General features: G+C 35.3%; 2 protein-coding genes and 1 long non-coding RNA gene across 8 annotated transcripts in view; 2 read left to right on the top strand and 1 right to left on the bottom strand.

Annotated features, from left to right (window-relative positions):
* LOC127971115 (lysozyme g-like) overlaps positions 1-17255 on the top strand; it is a 47294-nt gene that overhangs the window by 22948 nt on the left and 7091 nt on the right. For 2 of the 6 annotated variants that reach the window (XM_052573929.1, XM_052573928.1), the window contains 2 exons: positions 11671-11754; positions 11838-12034. In XM_052573929.1, coding sequence (XP_052429889.1) covers positions 11671-11754; positions 11838-12034 — 281 coding nt within the window. Of the gene's footprint in view, positions 1-146; positions 281-10380; positions 10524-11377; positions 11510-11670; positions 11755-11837; positions 12035-17255 lie in introns of those variants that run through there. The other 4 variants (XM_052573925.1, XM_052573926.1, XM_052573924.1 and 1 more) reach the window with 4 other exon arrangements.
* LOC127971112 (mu-type opioid receptor-like) lies at positions 6864-7970 on the bottom strand. Its single transcript, XM_052573919.1, has one exon. It carries the CDS (start codon positions 7947-7949, stop codon positions 7005-7007), a length of 945 nt encoding a protein of 314 aa, XP_052429879.1. The 5' UTR covers positions 7950-7970; the 3' UTR covers positions 6864-7004.
* Positions 13721-17030, top strand: LOC127971126 (uncharacterized). The gene is made up of 3 exons (XR_008156752.1): positions 13721-14185; positions 14288-16038; positions 16642-17030. It is a non-coding gene; the product is annotated as an uncharacterized LOC127971126 (long non-coding RNA).

Raw genomic sequence — 17255 nt, 5'->3', positions numbered from 1 at the left:
ATTAAATAATATAAACACCCAACACAACACTTAAACCTTCCAAATAGGTAAAACAAAAAAACATTAACAGAGGAAGAGTTTAACAACTATTTAAATGGCAAAAGCAAGTTTTTCTAAATCCCCTCCCCTTCTGACATCACACCAAAATGGTATCTTCCACAGGAAGTGATGTGGCTGTTGCTTAAAAAAAAAAAAACTGCTTAACCTGGATTATGGGTTTGGTTGTACAGAGTTTGAACCGGGAAGTTTAACTGCAAAAAAGGTTTGTGGAAAAGTAAAGGTAATTATCATATGAATTATTATGTGTTCTGGCATTCTGTTATTTTTAGAAAAATAATAGCAAACTTTAAGGAAAATCATCAAGAGTTGAAAACTATAACAAAACACAGCAGTAACAAACTTTAGATTAAAAATAAAAAAACAACTCCATAAACTTTCCTGAGGTGTAAACCAATGTTAATAATGCTGCCAATGCACAGTATCAGTGAAATGGGTATATGTTTGTAAATCCAAGTTTATAGAGTCACCAGGTTAACCTTTGACAGTGTACCTAACTGAACAACAGTTATTTACAGGTGCTGATCATATAATTAGAATATAATCAAAAAGTTGATTTATTTCATTAATTCCATTCAAAAAGTGAAACTTGTATATTATATTCATTCATTACACAGAGACTGATATACAGTATTTCAAATGTTTATTTCTTTTAATTTTGATGTTTATAACTGACAACTAAGAAAAATCCCAAATTCAGTATCTCAGAAAATTAGAATATTAATTAAGACCTATACAAAGAAAGGATTTTTAGAAATCTTGGCCAACCAAAAAGTATAAAAATTAAAAGTATGAGCATGTACAGCACTCAATACTTAGTTGTGGCTCCTTTTGCCTGAATTACTGCAGCAATGCAGCGTGGCATGGAGCCGATCAGTATGTGGCACTGCTCAGGTGTTATGAGAGCCCAGGTTGCTCTGATAGTGGCCTTCAGCTCATCTGCATTGTTGGGTCTGGCATATCGCATCTTTCTCTTCACAATACCACATAGATTTTCTATGGGGTCAAAGTCAGGCGAGTTTGCTGGCCAATTAAGAACAGGGATACCATGGTCCCTAAACCAGGTACTGGAAGCTTTGGCACGGTGTGCAGGTGCCAAGTCCTGTTGGAAAATTAAATCTGCATCTCCATAAAGTTGGTCAGCAGCGGGAAGCATGAAATGCTCTAAAACTAACTGGTATATGGCTGCGTTGACCTTGGACCTCAGAAAACACAGTGGACCAACACCAGCAGATGACATGGCACCGCAAACCATCACTGACTGTGGAAACTTTACAATGGACCTCAAGCAATATGGATTGTGTGCCTCTCCTCTCTTCCTCCAGACTCTGGGACCCTGATATCCAAAGGAAATGCAAAATAAAGTTAATTCAATTGTTTGGGTTAATTAGCTGATTAGAGTGTGGCACCAGGTGTCACTGTTAACCATTTCACAATATTCTAATTTTCTGAGACACTGAATTTGGGATTTTCCTTAGTTGTCAGTTACAAACATCAAAATTAAAAGAAATAAATATTTGAAATGTATCAGTCTGTGTGTAATGAATGAACATAATATACAAGTTTCACTTTTTGAATGGAATTAGTGAAATAAATATTTTTTTAATGATATTCTAATTATATGACCAGCACCTGTATTTAAGCTAAAAACATGCTGTATCATAAATATGTGCATATTTTATCGACCAGTTGGAACAAGCAACTTAATGCACATTTGATGTTTGTTGCAACACTGGTTTTTCCCTAAAAGTGGGCGTGAATCTGTTCAGGGACATTCTATGCTTGCCTGGTTATGGAAAGCTGTTGTAACATTTAATCTATAAACTGTACTAGTATCTTTTTTCATGTTACTAGTACTTATTTTTTAGATAATAGTATCATTTCCATTAAGTAACAGTACTTACTCATTAGATACTAGTAGTGACTAGTATTTAATTATACTCTTCTTGTTAAAAAAATATATAGAAGTAGTACTTAATACTATAGAAGTTAATTACTAGTAACTTTAGACCTGAGATATTCTGGACTTAATAGATACTAGTACTTTTTAAATGAGCATTTCTGCCCAGTATGGTAATTGTATGTTAAATATTAATGAGCCAGCCACATATAGGAGAGAGATTAAACAGGAAACTGAAACAAAGGGATTGATGTACTTTTTTGAGAAAACCAAATAGAGAAGAAACAATTATTTGTACACAAGCACATAGCAAACATATTTTTGTTAGTTTTACTTAAACACTATAATTTCGTAAACCTAGTAGCCTAATGTGTTTGTTGGTCTTTGAGTGACCTCTGGTGGCAGGATGGAGATAAGACCAATTTTATTAGCTGTTATTTTTCTATTTTTCCTCCAGTAAAAACAATAAATGTCATACCAGGGCTGTATGTTGTTGGTGCTACAGACACTGAATGTTTTTACATTTATGTCCTGTACAGGACACGCTGGTGCTGCAGACACTGAATGTTTTTACATTAATTTTCTGTACAGGACATGCTGGTGCTGCAGACACTGAATGTTTTTATATTAACCTTTTGTACAGAGCACCCAAAATCCAAACTAGTGGTTTTCAGACAAACATTTTCTTTATTAAAAATAGGCCAAAAGGTAGTAATAAAAAATAAATAAATAAAAAATTAAAAAGCCAGGTTTGCTGTACTTGTAGGGCTGCACAATTTGGCCAAAGCTTTTGTTTTTATCTATATCAATAAAACTAATAATGATTATGATTATTATTTATGAATAAAAACATTAAACAAAATAAGGAATATTACTTTTGTAATAACTCTATTTCACTATAATTTACAAAACTCAGTATTTAAGAAAAAATATAATAATAAATATAGCTGCAATAAAATAAAAAATGCAAACTTCTTTACCCATGGGAGGAACGTCAGGAATTGCAAATGTTTACCTCAAAGCTTGTAATTATTTTAGCTATTTTTACTCAAATTAGGGTTTTGTGAGCAATAATGAGTACTCAAATAATAAAAAAATAACAGATTGAATCATGAAACTGAATGGACTGCACATGTGCAAGGATGCAGAAATAATGTAATGACGCATGGAAGCAGCATCTCTTCCATTTGAATAAAGTGTTTGTGTTGTATGAATGTGTATCCTGTCATTAAAAACAAACGTTCATGTTAACACTACAATCCGATTCATCAATCGTAATGAATTTGGTCCGATCGAACAAAAAAAGTGTACATGTAAACGTAGCTACTGATGAAGTTCCAGGAAATTCAGCTTTTGCTGTAGATGTTGTCTAGTTACAGAGGACCTGACCACGCTGGATATGGAAAGATCGAAAACTCCTGTGGCCCACGGTGAAATATGCCAGAGAGAAAGGTCTTAAAGCTTTTTTGTGGGAAGTAGAGCCTTTGTTGATAGCGTTAAAATATTCCCCACATAAAGGTTTGGTTTGGATATTTTTTTACCATAAAATAAGCGCAAATTAAAAGACAATGGACAAGGGGGGGATGTAGAAAAAAATAAATACAAAATAATAATGTCCCAGGTTAAATTGTTAATAAATAGGAACTATGCACCCTTTGAGTTACATATACCATAGCTTTTAAGAGAGTTTTTATTTCTTTTTCTGTAATTGTTAAAAGTTCATGTCGTTATCGTTTTGTTATTTTAATGTCAGAGGTATTCGAGATATAACGTAGATTTTTATTTGTTACAAGAGACCCATGCTTGTTCTGCAGATGTGATTTTTTTTTTTTGGAAGGCACAATGGGGCAGTGAAGTTTGGCATTCTTTTGGAAGTAATCATTCGGCAGGAGTTGCGATTTTAAAGGGTCCATTCAAAGGTAAAATTGGTAATACCAAAGACCCGCCGGCAGCAAAGTGTTCAGCCTGCCCCCAATGACAACACCACTGCTTACACTTGCAGCAAGTGCCAGCGGTGCTGTCGCTCCCGTATCAGACTCTACAGTCATAGCAGAGTCTGCAACCAAACCACAGACTGACCTGGGTGCAGATTCTAAACCATTGTCTCTCGAAGACAGAAGGATGCCAACAATCATTGGATGGGAAAATGTTTTTGTTAGATACTGTACAGTATGTTCCTCAAGTAAAAAAAATAAAATAAATGAAAATACAATGTGGATTTGTTTTCTGATATTGAAAATTAGATTAATTAGGTAAGAGAAAGATTTAATCATATTGAAATTATTTTAGGTGGGGACTTTAATATCGTCCCAGATCCTAAAATAGATAGAATTCCTATTCCAATTAAACCTTCTACATCTAATTCAGAGCTATCTAAATTTTGTGAAAACTTTGGGATAATTGACATATGGAGAAATAAACATCCACTTATGAAAGAGTACAGTACACATGGAGTAATAGAGATAAATCTAAACAGTCAAGAATATACCTTTTGGTTAATTTCTAATTCATTAGAACAAAATACTAACAAAGTGTCCATTGAACCATCAATATTGCCTGATTACAAAATGATTTATCTTCTCATTAAATGGAATAATGAAACTTATTTTAAAGGCTTAATAAATAAAAATAAAATATATGTCACTTGGTGGCACTATTATACAACAAAACCTGAAATTGGCTCTATCAACAAAACCACTGGTCTGTTTGACTGTATGAGTTAAATTTATAGTCAAAGCTGACACTTTGGTGTATTAAGATGAACCTTTATGTACCATTGTAATCATTCCAGTTTCCAGAAAGATATGTTCAATCAACATTTTTCAAATAGATTCATTCACATTACATGTCTGCTATTATGTGTTCTTGCCAGATATATATATATATATATATATATATATATATATATATATATATATATATATATACCCATATATATATATATATATATATACCCATATATATATATATATATATACCCATATATATATATATATATATATATATATACCCATATATATATATATATATATATACCCATATATATATATATATATATATATATATACCCATATATATATATATATATATATATATATATATATATATATATATATATATATATATATATATATATATCTGGCAAGAACACATACTAGCAGACATGTAATGTGAATGAATAGAATATAGCAGGAAAGGAAAATTTCTATTTTGCTTTCCTGTTTAGTGTCTTTTCTATGACTTATTAGGCTGGTTACTGTTTATAGTTAGTGATGTGTCTATTTAAAGTTCATGGTCATAAAGAAGCTGTTGGAATGGTTCAGACGCACAGCAGGTGATCAAGGCACAATAAAATAACTGTTTTTTTTTTTTTTTATCTCTGTGAATCCTATCTAGGTCTTCACACATCATCTCCTAACAAATTTACAGCACAGCCTTTCTCTCACGAATTGAATGTGTCACGGTTGGTAAACCGTGGCCTCGGGATTTGCACTATGTGGGTGGAGTTTGTGTGTGTCTCGCGTCAGCACTGATTGTTTCTTGTGGGTGTCTCCGTTAATTGTTCATCTACACCAGCTGCTACTCATTAGGCTATCCGATCCCTAATTATTGCCCTGTTTTTCGTCTAGTGTTTGTCAGAGCGTTGTTTGCAGTTCCCCGTGTTTTGCCTGGTCTTTCGTTCCTGTTCTTCTCTTCGTTGGATCGTCTGTGTCTCTGAAATTACATCCACTCCTCACCACCCACAGATTATACCTCTCACCCCCACGGCTCGCTCATCTCAGTTCCTGTGTCACGCTCTCCTGCTGCATCTCCTCACCGTCACTTCCTGGATCACCATCGGACATTGTTACTTCCCGTATCGCCATCAGACTTCGTCCTTCACCCACCTGTTATCCTGTTTGTTGTTACTCGTGTGTTACTCTTGCTCCCTCACCTTCTTTCGCTGTTACAGAATGCCACTGAGAATTCACAAACTGAACACATCCAGTGACGTATAAAGTAATCTAAATTACTCCGCTTATTTAATTGTATTTGCACTCTGCCAAATTAACATTCCTCTAGAAAGGAATAATTGTAGAATTAAAAACAACAATGTGATTTAAAAACATTTACATTACATATTATTTGCAGAGCATTTGTTTTCATCCCAACCTACATGTTTCATGTAAAGGACTCGGGCAATGGGAGAATAAGACAATCAACATTATCATTTAGCAATAAATTTAAACATGACTCAATTTTCCTAAGACATCGATCTTTGCCACCCATCCTTGTCTGAGTAAAAAATACTGGTAGGGCAAAAGCAAAGGCTAGAATCCAGTGACATATACTGTAAATCACATAGCTGGAAATATGTTTAATACAATAAAAAAAAAAGAATCCAGTCCATCTTGCTATAAATCATGTTTAAAGTGATACAGGTTAATCTGAAACAAATATAAATACTGTACATTTCAACACATTGTTCAAATGGTGCCATGCAAACTGATCATCATGCCAGTCACATGTCTGGTACTTATCTGAAACTAAACTAAGTGGTCAAACCACATCACAGTGTATGCTTTCCTGTTTATGGTTTACCATTTCGTGTCAGGTTAATGAAGCTAGCATAAGCAAGGTTCCATTGCACTTACAGTTCCATTTCAAAAACATAAGACCTACAAAACATCTGCCTGCCAGTATTATAGTGGGACAACATTTATAAGACACTACAGCAGCAATTAAATTCATTACAGGGTCGTTTTTATAAATGACTGAAAATGATGTTCATCTTTCTAAAGTTTGAAAAAGCAATTTTCATACCAGAAATGCAAAATGCAAATTAGAGAGATTACAAAATTATTTAAATAATTGTAAACAAGAAATATTGACCCTCACCGTGATAATGATTATACTTTTTTATTCATTGACATTCTCAGATTTTAGAATTGCATTAATGCAGCTTTTTACAACAGAGAAGTAATTCTTACACAAACTGAAATGAGCAGTTTAAAAACCTAAACATATTTATCTGCATTTGTAACTAGGAAATAAACAAATGTAGCTGCTACTTAGTACACTTTATGACATTTCTTGAAAAGAAAACATAAAGAAAAGGATTCAGGCAGCAGTTTAGTAAAGCCAGAGTCTTGCTTGTATCACCATATACTCTGCGGAAAGTCTTCAGTTGGGAATGAACATTTGGATGAGATGTTTTAGTCAGAGTAGTGACTATATCAATCACACTGATAATGTGCACAGGAGTCCAAAACAGAAAGAAAGCCACAACGATACTGATCACAAGTCTCTTCTTGTAAGTCTTAACATTTGTCCCCTGGTTTCTGGGTTCCTGATCCTGTGGAGATCTAGTTAGACTGGAGCTCCTGGCTTTTTGTCTCAACCCTTTGTCCAACCATAGATAACATGTCAACATTGTCAAAAATGGGATGACAAACCCCAAAAAGATCTCAAAAAGCAAAACAGTGACTTTTACAAACTGTGACTTCGTTATCCTCTGACATCTTAGCAATCCAAAAAATACTGGTAGGGCAAAAGCAAAGGCTAGAATCCAGATGCCAATCAGCTGAAGGCATCTCTGCTGTCTTTCCAGTCTCTGAAGTATCATACTGTTAGTGACTCTTGACTTGATGACATTATGATAGCGATGTACGCTCATGGATGTGACAGTCAGAACAGCAACATACAGACTCCAGTGACCCAAAAAAACCAGAAACTTACAAGACCAAAGTCCGAGTTTCCATCCAAACTGTATTCCGTACATAACAATGAGAGCCAAGCAAAGGGTCAAAGCATCAGAGACCGCAAGGTTTAGGATTAGCTTTAAGGTGAAGCTCAGATTTTTGCTCCACTCACGAGCAATGCTGATGATTACCACAATGTTGCTTGGTAAACCAACCAAACAGCACAAACCCAGAACTACAGCAGGAGTGATCTTCTCTGAACCTACAGCAGTGCTGTTTGATGTTGAATTGAAGCCTGATCTTATATCCATGATCAAATGTTGTTTTATGGGAAATTCATAGAAATAAAATAAATGAGCTATATATGAGTGTTTGAAAAACAGGGTTTGTTGACACCTCCCACATCTAAACCAAAACCACAGCTTTGCTTTCACTTCAGACTTCCTAAAAATGGAGTCTAGCGTTATAATATGACTTATTGGAAACTCAATAATAGACTAATGGAAATAGATAGTTTTAAACATTGGATTAAAAAAAGAATAAAAACCTATTGGTATCAAGCTACACACACAAATTTATAATGTAAAAATGTGGATCTTATGAAGTTTCAGATTAGACGTTAGTGCAATTAAAAAAGGCAAAGAATTTGCAAAATTAAATAAATCAGAAGAAGAAATTATTTAATCTATTTGTAACATTACTGACATGAATCCTAATTTGTTAATGGATTTGTATATCTAAGAAAGGCAAAATGAGTATTTATTAGATCACGAAGAAGGGGAAATTAATTCCCAATATTTCTATAATTTAGAGAAAAGGAATGGAGAGTATACATCTTTTAGAAAACTTAATTTTAAAGGGTACTTCACCGAAAAATTAAAATTATGTCATTAATGACTCTTTCCAAATTTTTCCAAACCCGTAAGACCTCCGTTCATCTTCGGAACACAGTTTAAGATATTTTAGATTTAGTCCGAGAGCTTTCTGTTGCTCCATTGAAAACTTCTGTACTGTCTACTGTCCATGTCCAGAAAGGTAATAAAAACATATTCAAAGTAGTCCTTGTGACATCAGAGGGTCACCTAAAAAATGCATACTAGTACCCAATGAAGTGGAATACATACTAGTCAAAATTGAATAGTTGATATCTTAATGATGGATCCCCATAGAAGTCAATAGCAAAAAAATACATTTGTGACCCGTCACGGAAACCAGTGACACAAGTCGGCAGCACAACTTTAAAAAGAAGCGTTTTTTTTTTTTTTTTTTTTTTTTTTTTTAAATTGGTGATTTTCGTTTTTTTTGCAGAATCTGTTAGTTGAGATCACAAAAGTGAAAGTGAAGTAAAGTGAAGTGACATTCAGCCAAGTATGGTGACCCATACTCAGAATTTGTGCTCTGCATTTAACCCATCCGAAATGCACACACACAGAGCAGTGAACACACACACACACACTGTGAGCACACACCCGGAGCAGTGGGCAGCCATTTATGCTGCGGCGCCCGGGGAGCAGTTGGGGGTTCGATGCCTTGCTCAAGGGCACCTAAGTCATGGTATTGAAGGTGGAGAGAGAACTGTACATGCACTCCCCCCACCTACAATTCCTTCTGGCCCGAGACTAGAACTCACAACTTTTCGATTGCCAGTCCGACTCTCTAACTATTGGGCCACGACTTCCCCAAAGAAGCCTCTCCATGTTTAAGATAGCAGTATTGGTATATTTAAAAGCGTACATTTTGAGGTTGAAATCAGCTTGTTTGTCGGAGATTCTAGCATGCAGTAGGGGCATTTCATTGTCTGTCTGTATTTCCATACTGGATAAGCCGGCTTTTGTTTGTTTTGTTATTGCCCCCGCCCTCCGAGGGAAGCATGGCTACTTATTATGCAGCACTCTGGCCGGCTATAGCTGATATCAAAATTCAATGAAGATGTACGCCGCAAAGATGATCGCAGACGAGCTGAACCGTGACTGTTACACCTAAAATGTTTTGAAGTACTTCTTCAACAATTCGGATGTCAGACCCCGACAAAGAGAAAGTGTGCCAGAACTACTTATTTCATTCGAGGCATCTAAATGAGATGTAAATGAGCCCCATTGTCACTCGCAGCAGTGAGAACAGGTGAGAACTGCACAATCTTTAGAGGCTATTTTCTGCTTTTTGAGCTTTTTTGAGTGCCTACATTCAAATTGCTACAACTTCTCCAAATATTATCAGATTTCCATGTGTTACACATCGTTGGAAAGCTTGCAGACTACACTTTCAGAATATGTGAATAACTCAAAATGCCCCAGAACTGACTTGTGACCCTACTTTCCGTGATTGGTCACATTTGTTACTAGTAACAATATAAAAGTTACTAGTCACTATTGAATTAACTACAAGTATATAATAAATAAATACTAGTATCTAATAAATAAATACTAGTATTTAATCAATAAGTACTAGTATCTAATGAATAAATATTAGTACCTAATAAATAAGCACTAGTATCAAATAAATAAGTACTAGTAACTTTACAAAAGATACTAGTAGCTAAAGAATAAATATTATTATCTAATGAACAAGTAGGCTACTTGTAACTTTACAAAAGACACGAGTAGCTGAAGAATAAGCACTAGTAGCTAAAAAGAAGCAATAGTAGTTGATGAATAAGTATAGTACTTAGTGGAAAATATACTAGTATCTATAAAATAAGTACTAGTAACGTTAAATTAGATGCAGTGCAGTTTATAGATTAAATGTTAACTCGGCTTGCCATATACGTCGGTTATGAGCGCTCAAATAAACCTCCTGATATGGGTGACTCGTTTCGCGATAGCGAAAGTCCCGCTGCTCCTGAATGACCAGTTAACTGCATGACAGATTGCAGATCTATGTACGATGTAAGTGAGAGATTAATTTCCTATTTTCATTGATTAGGGCTATAAGATGAGTTTTCTGAGAATGCTTGAACTCGCGCTGAACTGTCATAATGTTCTTCTTTGCCAGCTTTCTGTAGCCTGAGCCTATAATTTATGATATGCGTAGTGGGCTACTATTAGCCCTATGGGCCTTGATTTTCCACTTTCCGCCTGTCCCTGAATAATAAACGAAATCAAGTCTATTACGGATGTCACGAATAATGTTAAAGATAAAATTAAGTGAAAAGTTTGGACAAGGCTGTATTAAGGCTGTCTTGAATAAAGTGAAAATAAAAAGTGTGTACAAATTGCATTAGGGCTTTCTCGAATAAAGTGAAAGTGAAAAATAGATTAAAAGTGTGGACTAACTGTATAACGGCTCTGTCGAATAAAGTGAAAATTAAATGGAAACTGTTGATTATACTCAACTATTATGGCTCACAGATAATAACCGATTATAGTTAACAGGTTAAACTAACATTACACTACTATTAGCCTTTTTAGTTGGTTCACCCTCTGCCTATATAGACTAGAATAAAATAATTCATAAAATGTATTTATTTATTTATTTGAAAATAAATGTAATATTGTATATTACAAAATGTTTGCAATGCATCATATAAAAAAAAATTGTTTCAAGTAAAATATATAGAGGGAAGAGTAGGCTCTATTCAGAGATTTATCAATTTTTTGCTATTTGGGCCATTAACTAAAAGTCCTACAACCATTTGATCAGAAAAGTTTAAATCTGGTATGAATTTACACTGGTACAAGTAATAAGATTTCACTTTTTTTAATATTCATCAAAAGTGGTTATTTATTTTTCCACACTATAGTTGGAAGAACTTCTGGGAAAAACAAAAAGAAACCACTCCTTCTGTCATCATATTCTGTATAATCAGGTCCTGATTCTGAAGGCTCATCATTCAGAATTGCTCTTTCACAGTAGTCCCAAGTAAAAACCATGGGTAAGTTACATATTAAGTTGTATAACTTGATACATTGGGTGCTGACTGTTTTTCTATTATCTGAAAAATTAGGAGGAATTTGGGTTAGTGTAATGCTGTATACATATTCTGTATACAATAATTTACTAACTTCCATGTTTATTTTCCATGTTTTTTTCTAGCATGCATTTATGGAAACATCATGATAATAGACACCACCGGTGCATCACAGGAAACAGCTAATCAAGACAGATTAAACGTAAATGGTGAGAAAGCATGTCTGGATTCAAATTATAGCAATATATAGCAATATGTAATACAATTATAACAATGATTTAATCTTGAAAAGGTGTTCAAGCCTCCGAAAAACTAGCTGAGACTGATCTGGACCGGATGAAGAACTACAAGAGTATGATCACCAAAGTTGCCAGAGCAAAGCAGATGGACCCAGCTGTGATTGCTGCCATCATATCCAGAGAGACCAGAGCCGGAAACGTCCTGGAGGAAGGATGGGGTGATCATGGCTATGCCTTTGGCCTCATGCAGGTTGGTTAGATGAACAGATCTACTCTGTTTCAAAATAAAATAATACTAAAAATTAAAAAAAAAAAATCAGATATTGAAAATAATCTGTTCTGCTCATGCCTGCTTATAAGCAGAAACTGAAACGGAAAGCACTTTCCCTCATGACAATTCCACTCTTGTCGGACCAATTGGACGCAATACCACAGAACTGTTTGGATCAATTAAATGTTCAGTTCAATTCAAGTTTATTTGTATAGCACTTTTCACGATACTAATCACACATAATCAAAATTATGTTTCTACAATATTTAGTAGTATTGTGTCAGTGGTCAATCGAAATGTTAAATTGATGTACATATGGCATAAAAATGTACAGTAAAATTCAGTTCATGATGTAAACAGACGTTGAACACTATTAGCTTTTTGAGCAGTACAGTCCCACCTATGGGATTTTTTTGTTTCCGTGCCCCTGGGAGTATGGTCCTACATATACGTGGTGCGCACTGGTTTGCATGTGAGCAAAAGTGTTTTTTAGGAGTCTAACTTTCAAACACAAGACCACTGATTCATCAAACCTGCTTTCATGCAGTCTGTGTTCTTCTGACTAAGTAATGAATATACTTAGGCTAATATATAATTAGGATAATTAGGAAAGTAAGACATTCCAGTTTAAGGTCAACAGTATCTTTACATTATCTTGTTTGAAAATTATTATTTATTATTGAAAAATTATTATTTTTCAGTTTCCTTTCATAGATCACTTCGATGCTGCAGTGACGTCACCATATGGGAACCCCTCTTGGTGTGAGGCCATCCTTAAAAATATTTTGGTTTGCAGTAACAGTAATAAAAAAAGGGGGGTCTGTAGGTTGGTCTCAATGGTTTCAATAAAAAAAAAAAAAAAAAAAGAACTAAATGTGGCTGATGGCGATGATGTAGGTATGAATTTAAACAATTAGCATATCGTGACGTCACTGACTGGATCTTCAAATAATTGCAAGCCTCATTTTGATGCAGGCTATATAAATCTCAAACAAATTAAAATCTTTGAATTTCAGGTGAGAAGAAAAAAAATGAGGTACTGTTATACGGTTTTACTTGCATCCACCACTAGATATCAATGCAACCTACAAATGAGAGACCATTTACTTTGCTTTCTTGGGTTGTCACTTTTGTGAAAAAAAATTGTTTGATTTGAGTGAAAAGTGTTCATTGAATCCATTGTAAAACCGATTTTGCATGTCTAAATAAGTTTTATACGGCAAATAACACTAAATATAGGTAAATCCATGGACAACAGGCAGGACGAATGTAATGACCATTATTTCTGATGATTTATTGCCGTTAAGTTACGTGTACAATGACAAACAGGAGTGCAACATTTTCGAAAAACAATAAGCAGAGTGGATTGCCATAATGCAAAACATTTACTACAGGCTTCAACATGGCTGTGTTTACGATTAGAAATGTTAACAACAAAAAAAAATCCCATAGGCGATTCTAGGGCTGTCTCAAAAAAAAAATCGAATTTCAAATATTCGTCAAATTTAAAATAAAAATCCACATTCGAATGCAAAAACGTTGTATTTGAATTTTAGGTGTGCATTAAGGAAGCTGCCTTATGAGCCCCGGTACTTCACAGTCTGTGTTCCATTCCATCTCGCCACGCGAACAGCCGTGTCTACACAACTTTCAAAGTATGTATTCTGTGTGACTGGTTTTCCGCCCTTTTTATTTATTTAACAATGCATGCTTATATGATGCTCTTTTGTTTATAGTTCTTTAAGCAACTTAATTAATGATAATTGGTTCATAAAAATTATTTTAGATATTATGTTGTCATGTATTCTAATGCTTTGAATAAACGTGCAGTAATATCTTGAGGCCTCAGAAGATAATCATCCTAACTGAAATTATGCAATTTAAATCAATTTTGAAAACAATTCGAATTTTGATCATATTTAAGTAAAAAATTTGAATTTAGTTTTTCAGCTATTTTGACAGCCCTAGGCAATTCTAGTCCGAATCTGTAGGCCTATCTGTATGCATGAAACTGTCTGAATACTGGCAGAATTAACATTTCTGTTGTAAACAGAGAAACAATGTGCAGAAGTATTATTTGTTGTTATGCGTGTGTGTCCGAAGATGCAGTTGCTGCATCTCCAAGAGAAGGTCGTTAAAGTCATTAGACGCGCTCCAAGAGAAGGTCGTTAAAGTCATTAGACGCGCTCCAAGAGAAGGTCGTTAAAGTCATTAGACGCGCTCCAAGAGAAGGTCGTTAAAGTCAATTTCCTATTTTCGTTTTCCAAACTTGGTTGGTCCAATTGATTCGTGCAATAGATTTTCTAACATAAAATGACAGTCGACATGGACACAGTTTTAGACTAGACGGGAGAAGGGATGGGAAAAGATCTGTGCACAGTTTTTCCAGAACTTCGTGCCAAGTTAAAGTGGTGTCAAGCTGTTTTAATGCATTTTTTAGATGTATTATGTTGCCCGAACCCGTATGACTTTGAACAGTGACCATGAACATTTTGTTCAGCCATCATTACCAAGCACGAACCGTTGACTCTGACAATGAATGAGAGTATTAAATGAAGCGAACGCACAGGCCATAGTGTGACATCCGTGTAAACATAGATGACATCACAGGTTTTTTTTAAAGAAAGAACGTAGTCTTTGTTTGTATGTAGGCCTAGGCAATTTATATATTTACAATACTTAAATATAATTAATATTATTTTATTGCTTTTGTATTAGTTGTTTGAAGAGTAAAAAAAAATTGGATGGTCTTGACGCAAATTTACAATCGGCAAGTCGGTTGGACTACGAAAAAATTTAGTCTGTCCTAAACTGACACGGTCGGTCGGGTTACGGCAAACAAGAATATTTTTAAGGATGGCCTGACGAATGTCTGAAGCCCTGTACCATCCCGCCAATATCATCGGCCAAATAGTGCTTGGCACTGCCCTATTCATGTGTATGCATAGTAGTGCCGCTGTTTCACTTGGATTTAATTTCCTGTAAAGCAAATTTTCTTTGCATTAAAGAGCACCTATCACGGAATTTTGAAATTTACCTTTTATGTAGTGTGTAACATAGATCTAAGTGAACAAAAACATCCTGCAAAGTTATATATAAAGTTATTGTCTTTCAAAAGTAAGAGTCGACTCTGAGTCATTTTTATGAATCGTTAGAAGACCGAAGCTTTTTCTCTGACTAGATGACGTCAACTTGTCAAGTTATTTGAATACGATATGCCCACTTATTGCGCTCCAAGACGCCAGTGAAAACTAGAAAACAACATGGCGACGAGACGCTGTGTTCTGAAGTGGGACTCAAAAGCAAACTTTTTTTATCTGCCCAAGGATGAGCATTTGAAGACTAAGTGGCTACCCAGACAGCAAGCAGTTTTGGCCCATATCCGGCCCACATCTAGCCCGCATGGATTTCACATGGGCCAGATGTGTGCCGAATCTGGGCCAACACTATGTTGCTGTCTGGGTACAATTCATATATACAACTGTACCACAGAAGTATAGTCCGAGCCTTGTGCTTTGTTCACGCCATTTTGAAAATGATTGCTTTACCAACTTGCAATCAAACTTGGATTCGCGAGCCGGCTGATATTGAAGGAAGGTTCAGTTTCCAAGTGTATTTGCATCAGCTTCCCCCTCCGTATAACAACCTGTAAGTGTTATTAATAATTGTTGCTTTTATGTTTTATGTAGCATGCTTAATGATTGTTTGGTTTGTTGTGAAAGCACCGTTTAGCTTCTACAATTGTATTGAGATATGTAAATTGTTTGTTGTTGTTTTTGGAGTTTTCTTTAAGAATAGAGTCATACCTCGTAGTAACGTAACGTTACTGCTTTTTTTTTTTTTTTTGGTAAAAACGTTATGTTTATGCTTCGAGTCAATGCGAACAAATACTGATTGTGCTTTTACAATATGAACATCACGTAAAGGCGGGTTTTGAAAAGTGAATCACTAAACGAATCATTTGAGAATCGCTGTCAAAACAGGTAAAAATAAATGCAAAGCGTATCAATACCATGTTCTTCCCTTCGGCTTTGTCTTGGCTCCTCAAACATTTACAAAATGCATGGACACCGTTTGGCCCCGTTGCGGCTCCAGGGCATTTGTGTATTAAATTACCTGGACGATTGGCTGGTGTTAGCACAATCACAGACTCAAGCACACTCTCATCAGGACCTTGTGTTGAATCATCTAAACAGCCTGGTTCAGTTTCCAAGTGTATTTGCATCAGCTTCCTCCTCCGTATAATAACCTGTAAGTGTTATTAATAATTGTTGCTTTTATATTTTATGTAGCATGCTTAATGATTGTTTGGTTTGTTGTGAAAGCACCGTTTAGCTTCTACAATTGTATTGAGATATGTGAATTGTTTGTTGTTGTTTTTGGAGTTTTCTTTAAGAATAGAGTCATACCTCGTAGTAACGTAACGTTACTGCTTTTTTTTTTTTTTTGGTAAAAACGTTATGTTTATGCATCGAGTCAATGCGAACAAAGACTGATTGTGCTTTTACAATATGAACATCACGTAGAGGCGGGTTTTGAAAAAGTGAATCACTAAACGAATCATTTGAGAATCGCTGTCAAAACAGGTAAAAATAAATGCATATTATAAGAAAACGAAAGTCTTTTTTGTCATTGCATGCATGCAAAACTGTTGTTGGGGACTTCTAAAACAATATTTGGAACATTTTAAATGCCATATTAGGTGCTCTTTAAGAAAAGCATCTCACGTTCTCTGACTTTCTTCATCGAGCAGTGTTCAACTCCTCTTTGCGGACGCAATGAGTTTTCGGGAAGTGCAAGGAGCCATGTGGCAGGTTTATCATGGGGGGGGGGGCGCAAGCAAGGTGCATAGTGTGTTTGGGCCTGCATCATTTACATTGGCATCGCTTAGTGGCATTTCTTCTTGTCATTACTGTGATAGTCTGCGTCTTAAAGTGTTGTGTATTTTCTAAGGTTGCTCCAGCATCCAACCACCACCGTGCCAAGGCACAGCACGAGGCGATGGCTTGTGGAGACATGTGCGACATGGATTACTAGGACAGCGTTGCGCTGTACTTCTCTCCACGTCACTCACTCTCCCTGACTCGAGTGCAAGAAATAGTCAAAAACTTTGTGGAACCCGTTGTTTTTGCAAATGAGGATCTACAACCCATCCCGGTGGCCTATGATTGGCCTTCGGTTGTGGGCCACATGATGATGA

Source organism: Carassius gibelio, chromosome B14 (assembly GCF_023724105.1).
Source record: "Carassius gibelio isolate Cgi1373 ecotype wild population from Czech Republic chromosome B14, carGib1.2-hapl.c, whole genome shotgun sequence".
Taxonomy (NCBI): Eukaryota; Metazoa; Chordata; class Actinopteri; order Cypriniformes; family Cyprinidae; genus Carassius; species Carassius gibelio.
Note: the sequence above shows the minus strand (reverse complement) of the source record. Positions and strands in the feature narration are given on the sequence as shown.